The sequence below is a fragment of the Condylura cristata genome, unplaced genomic scaffold (genome assembly GCF_000260355.1).
Source record: "Condylura cristata isolate star-nosed mole 26May11 unplaced genomic scaffold, ConCri1.0 scaffold00076, whole genome shotgun sequence".
NCBI classification, from domain to species: Eukaryota; Metazoa; Chordata; class Mammalia; order Eulipotyphla; family Talpidae; genus Condylura; species Condylura cristata.
This window is the reverse complement of record NW_004567177.1, coordinates 429,915-436,329: the sequence shown is the minus strand read 5'-3', so window position 1 is coordinate 436,329 and position 6,415 is coordinate 429,915. Positions and strand designations below refer to the sequence as shown.

At 62.5% G+C, this 6,415-nt stretch overlaps 1 protein-coding gene across 1 annotated transcript in view; it reads right to left on the bottom strand.

The window, feature by feature from the left end:
* The window catches only part of TBP (TATA box binding protein), a 26,119-nt gene that overhangs the window by 17,647 nt on the left and 2,057 nt on the right, over positions 1-6,415 (bottom strand). The window contains exons 3-4 of the mRNA XM_012734845.1: positions 4,292-4,692; positions 2,460-2,671 (exon numbers count right to left, since the gene is read on the bottom strand). Of these exons, the coding sequence (XP_012590299.1) occupies positions 2,460-2,671; positions 4,292-4,692 (613 nt within the window). The remainder of the gene's footprint in view (positions 1-2,459; positions 2,672-4,291; positions 4,693-6,415) is intronic.

Genomic DNA, 6,415 nt, shown 5'->3' with positions numbered 1-6,415 from the left:
AAACGCTGGCTTCGGCCGAGCGGGCCACAGCTGTAGGTGTCCCCACCACCGAGTGGGACCAGCACAGCGGCGGCCCCTGCTCCCGGCCAGCCCCCGGGGAGCCGCACCTGCGCGGCACAGAAGCGCCAGCACAGTTGAGAACTGCTGCCGGTGTTTTTAACGTGCTTTTCTTGTGAGGCTGTATCAAGGGGGAAGAATTTCGACTGTAGGTTGAATTAACGAGGCAAAAAGCAAAACATTACACAACGGTTTTAACGTCTGATGTGAATTACCCACGAAAAACCCAAACAGTATTTCTGAGGTGACTCACCGACCAGGTTGTTGACCACTTTACAATCTGTCCCGTGTGCTCTGTCTCAGGACAAGCCCAGTTATTTCCTATTCCCAAGTCCCCTCCGCGGGTCCCACCAGCCAACTGACCATTTCATTAGAGACCGTGAAGCGGCACAACTCACTCATGACCGCTCACAGGCTAGTCACAACCGCCTACCTACAACCTCGGACAACACCACATGCTGTTTTTAATCCCCGCATAAAAATGGCCGTCGCTAAGTAGTTCTCATTTACCCACTGTTCTCATTTTCATGGGCTAGCTAATGCCCACTTAACCCAGGAGGGGGAGGACTTCCACACACATCTGCACCGCCTGGCGGACACCAGCCCACACCCCCAACACCCTCCGCATTCCCCTGCGTCTGCCTGGCCAGCGGGGCCGCACAGCAGGCGCCACGGTACTGTGGTCAGACTCGTTATTTCCTCATGAAGGTTTGCTAGAACATCCAGACATAAATGTGCCACCATGTACCCATTTCCACACTCAAAGTGCGGCTGTATAAAGTCACAAGCAAGCTGCTTTAACTGAGAAGAAACATCAACTGCTCTGACAAATCTTTTTCTTCCTTAAATTCCCCCTCTAGACCCTCCCTGGGGGCGCAGCGGGTTACAGCGCAGCCCTGAGAATCTAAAGCCGCTTCCACATGAGTTCGATCCCCGCCGGCCCCGGAGGTGACCCCAGGGAGCGGCAGACCTCTCCTGACCCGCCCGCTGCTCCCCTCAGCAGTGGACTTGGTCCATCTGCCTGTCTCTGCTCCCCGCTCTGTCTCTGGGGAAGCCTCTCGCCACCCCTGAGCCTCTGGCCTGTACCCCAGTTCTGTGTGCACAAATAAAATCTTTAAAAAAATTCCCCCTCTAAATTCTAAGCAGCACATGCACACAGCTCCGTGGTGCCCGGGGCAGGGGGCGGCCCTGGCCCCCCACAGGCCGCGCAGATTCTGCCTGCAGGAGCCTCTGGGCTCGAGGCTCCCGCCCCACCCCCGGCCGCGCCCCGGCTTGCTCCCCGCAGTGGGCTGCCTGGCCTCTGGGGCTGGGCCAGAAACCCCGGCGACACAGCTCACTGGGATCCGACGCCAACACCAGTTAAACGGGCACGCCCGCGGCCACCTCTGGTCGACGTGGTCTCGGCCCGGCTCATCCTGGACTGAGTCCCGTGACCTGGGCTGGGCCTCAAAAAACCGAACGAAACCACTCGCCCGGAAACCTCCAGCTCACTGGTCACATCCCACGGCCAGACGCTGACTCTCCCAGCTGTTGCGCCGCTCCCCAGTACCGGGCCACTGCTCACGCGCCTGCGTGGCAGGAGTTTGGGCAGAAAAATCAACTGAAAAAAAGAAGTTGGCTCCTAAAACTGACGGAGGTGACTGACGCCAGCTCTCCTAAGGAGAGAGCTACAGCGAACCGCAGAGCCGGGTACCGAGTGAGTGTGTGTTTCGGGGGTTAAGCTGACTCTTGTTTTTCCCCCTCGAGACCCCACTAGCCCCGGGCTGAGGTGCTGCTCTGCCCGAGCCCCGACCACCGGCCAGGACCGCCGGCCAGCGACGCCCTCCGCGGACAACGGCCGGGCCAGAGCCAGGCAGCGCCGAGGGCAGACAGGAAGCGCATGGCCCTGGCCCCTGGGGGGCACAGGGACACCCCTCCGAGGCTGCTGGCAGGCGACGGGCCGGCCGTGGCCAAGGCCCCGCCCCTGCCCTGCGCTGACTCCTTTGGGGAGGTGAAGCCACCTCAGGCAGTCGTGGGCCACAAGGAGCGGCCCGTGCTGGATTACTGGGAGTCGCTCCCGCTTCCCGGGGCCACCCGGGGCGCCCCAAGCTGCCGGCGTCCGCACTCAGGGGCCCGCTTTCTTCACGGGCCTCTAAGTATATCTGTTCCTCTTTGAATGTAACTTTTTACTACTTTTTGAAAGTGTCTTTTCTACCCCGTGTCCTCAGGCTGCTCCCCAAAGCCAAAGGACTTCCACTCTCCCCACCATCCGTAAAAAGGTTTTAAGTCATAAAAGAAACTTCCCCGCACGTCCTACACTCCCGGGTAACTTCCCAAATTCTCCCCCTGGGTGATTCCGCAGCAGACCGCAGGCGACTCGCTCCCTCTCTTCCGGTCGCCGAGACGCGCGCGGGATCACACACCGGCCCTGCCCGCCCCCCGCAGGGGCAGATGCCAGGGGAGAGACACACACTTCGCTGGTATCGACAAACGGGCAAACACCACGGCACTGGCGTGGCGCGGTAAAGACATCAAAGCTGCTCTGACCTTGGGGTTATATTCAGCGTTTCGGGCACGAAGTGCAATGGTCTTTAGGTCGAGCTTACAGCCCAGATTCACTGTGGACACAATATTTCTGCAAGAAATGGAAAAAGAAAAGACGATTATCTATTTAGCTTTTACCTGAAGAAGTAAGCTTAACAGCTAATTCTTAAAGTGGCGAAAGGTGCTGACACGAACTGGCAAGCAGCTCGCTCCCAGCGGACGCCCCGCGAGCTGACCGGAGGCCGCACGCCTGCCGGGCGGCACCACCACCCCGTCTGCAGACGGCGCTGCGGCTGGGGGCAGGGGAGGGGGCGGCTCGGGGCCTGTGGCACTCGGCTCGCTGCTCCCCGAAGCCTCAGCCGCTTGGCCCCGAGGGCGCCAGGCCCAGGCCCTCGCGGCGGGCGGCAAATCAGGCCTGCTCGAGAGGCCGAGAGCGCAGGCACTGACAGAGGCCGCCTGTCTCCTTCTGATCCCCCGGTGGATGAAGAGGACACACTGGAGGCCAGAATCTGCTCAACTGGTGCTTGCGTTTCTGGGTCTCTGGCATCTCCATGAACTTGCACCAGAACGAAGACACAGTAAAAACCGTAATGAGAATTCAGACACAGCGAACTCAAGTCTTTATTGTTTTCCTGTACACCTTGTCAGTTTTTTCTTTCAACACTGAACACTTGAGTCTATCGTGCTGACTCCAGAATCAGCCCCCCAGCTGCTCTGCGGGTCTGCCTCGCCGGCTGTGGGCTCCCCGCCCCGGGCGAACATGGGCAGGTGGGCGCAAGCGCAGCTCCTCCCTTCTTCTGAGCTTTTCCTCGGCAAGCACGTCACTTTCCACTGACATTTTCCCTCCTCCATAGAGGTTTCCGAATGTCTTTAGTGCCTGACTCCCAGAGGGGAAAAAGAAACAAGTGGGGCCAGCGGGGGGCGCTCAGCCCCAACCCTTGCAAAGCCGTGACAGCCGAAGCGGGGCGCTGTGCACCCCAGGGAGCGAGCGTGCCGGCTGCATCCCGCTGCTCCCGCGGCAGGAAGGGGCGACCAGCGACAGAGCCGAGGTGCTGCAGCCGGGAGGCCAGGGCCTACGAGGCCCAGGGGACGCGCCGGGCCGACCGCAGTGGGCGGTGGGGGCCGCGTGCCGGCTTGCTCGGCCTCGGGCTCCAGAACAGCCGCCCCGACTCCGCAGAGCACCTGCCGCCGGGCGCCGGCTTCCCAGAATCCGCGCCGAGCCTGCCGCGGGCGCTTGCACTATTTACCTCAAGTCTTCATCAGCCTGTAGGACCTGGGGCCACTTGACTCACCCAGCAGGGCGAGATCAGCAAGCGCGCCGCCGCCGCCGGCCGGGTCTTCAGGGACGCAGGACGGGTGCCGCGAGGGACCCGGCCCCCGAGCCGCTTGCGAGGGCTCACACGGAGGCGCGCCTCATGCCCCGAGAAGCCAGACCGGGTGTGAGACAGCGGCGGGCTGGCAGGGCTCCCCGGGGCAGACGGCCACGCGAAACTGTTTTGTTTCTAAATCTGTATCAGCTCGAACCCCAAAGCGCCCTGAGGTGCAGCCGCGCCAGCTCCCGGGGCCTGAAGGTGCCACAGGCTAGCGAGAGGCAGGCGTCAGCAGGCCAGCGCCGCGCGCCGGAGCCGGCCGCGAACAATCTCCAAACCCAAAGGACAGCGGCCGCGGCCAGGGCCAGGGCCAGGCGGGGCGCGAGGACACAGGTACTCACTGCAGCTGCGGCACGATCCCGGAGCTCTCCGAGGCCGGCGTGGCAGGCGTGATGGGGGTCATGGGGGTCATGGGGGAGGGGTACAGGGGCGTAGTGCCTGGCAAGGGGGCAGTGGTCAGAGTCTGAGAGTGGAAGAGCTGTGGCGTCTGGCCTGACGGCCCCTGTGTCGCCTGCTGGGCGGTCGCCTGCTGAACCCCCGTCACCGCTGCTGGCGGCTGCTGCTGCTGCTGCTGCTGCTGTTGCTGCTGCTGCTGCTGCTGCTGTTGCTGCTGCTGCTGCTGCTGCCTTTGCTGCTCCTCCAGAAGTGACAGGCTGTTGGTGTTCTGAATAGGCTGAGGAGTCAGTCCCGTGCCATAAGGCATCATTGGACTGAAGATAGGGATCCCAGGAGTCATGGCGCCCTGTGGGAGTCAGGGGGGCGGTGTTAGGCGGCCGGAGCCGAGTATGAGGGAGTCGTGTGGGTCGCAAGCAGGGGGATGTGCCAAGACAGGCGCCTCCCAACCCAACAAACGGGCGTCGCCAGGGAGGGGCCTGCTGGCGCGGATCCCCTTGCACTGACACCAGGAGGGCATCTCCAGGCCGGTTAGACCCACTCGCTGCTTGCGTAACACTGAGGAAGCTGCTTAACCCTTCGGGCTTCTCTGGGCGACAGCGATGGTCTAGGGCTGCCAGAAAGAGTAGGGAGAGATGGGCCTCCCTGGGCGCAGCAGGCTGAAGCTAAAGGCCCTTGAGCGTGAGTTCGCCCTGGGCGCAGCAGGCTGAAGCTAAAGGCCATTGAGCGTGAGTTCGGTCCCCAGCCCACGGGGCGCGCAGACCCCTCCTGACTCCCGCTGCTCCCCTCAGCCGTGGGCTTCGTCAGCCGGCCTGCCCTGCTCCCCGCTCTGTCTCTGGGGGACAGAGCACCTGCACCCCTGGCCTGTACCCCAGTTCATGTGCTTAAATCAATACGCCTTTAAAAAAAAGGAGTAAGGGAGAGCATGGAGCCACCACACACCCTGCTGAAACCATCACCAGCATCCTGTCCGGGAAGCATCCACCTCGCCCTCAAAGCCGCTCCCCCAACTTGGGTGGTCACTCTAGAGACACCGCTTCAGGCATTTGGCAGGATGAGGACGCGCAGTCACTGGCATGCTGGCGACGACAATGACAACCACGAAATACTGGGCACAAATGTCAAGCGGGAGTTCAAGCTGACGGGCCCACGCCTCTATCGCAACAGCCCCGGTCGCTTCGCGGGTTTCCGAACATCCCAGACACTGCTCACAGCAGCCCCCGGACAACAGACGCTGTCCCTGCCGCAGGGAAGACTCCAGCTAGGGTGTGAGGAGCAGTTTAGTGCCCAGAAAGACCCCAGATCTCAGCAGCAGACAAACCGTGGGCGCAAGTAAGTGCCCCCGAGGCCCAGTCCAGCCTTTCCCAGATGTCGAGTCCAAGGGGCCGATGGCAGCAGAGCTGACGGCGTGGCAAGCCTCTCCCGACCAGCACGGCCGCGCGGAGGGTCATTTCGCGCAGCGCCCGCCCCACCACCGCCTCCCCCCGTCTGTCACCACCTGGCAGGAAACACAGTGAAGTGTCTGCGACATGCGTGTCGCACTGCTCTGCCGACACGGGGCAGGAGGGACACGCGGGGACGAGCCCCCCACGCACACCCCGGCCGTCTGCTGCGTCTGCCTCTGGCGTCTACAACACGGTTCGGGAAAAAGCTCAGGCCCGTTAGCTTGAAAAGATGAAGCCAGAAGTTCTGACTTTTGTTTCCCGTCACACGGAACGAGGACTCAGACAGCCACAGGCGTACAGGCAGCGCCTGCACCACACGGAGGAAATCCCAAGACGCCGGGGAGGCAGGGACACAGGACGAGACACGAAAGGACTGGAAGAAGGGGCGTCTGCTGTGTGGGGGCCGCCACAGCCAGAAACATCTACTACGGGGCCTCTAAGAGAGCCCCGTCCCCAGGAACAGCCGCGACTCGAGCGGGATCAACAAGTACAGCAAGGGCAAGCTGGACCCAGGACGCGAAAGGCACTTGCGCGTGAGCGGTGCGTACCCGGTGAGCACCGACAGGAAGCTCAAGCTCCCGGCCGCTGGCAAGATGCAGGCGACACCACGGAGCAGCGCGCTCGCCC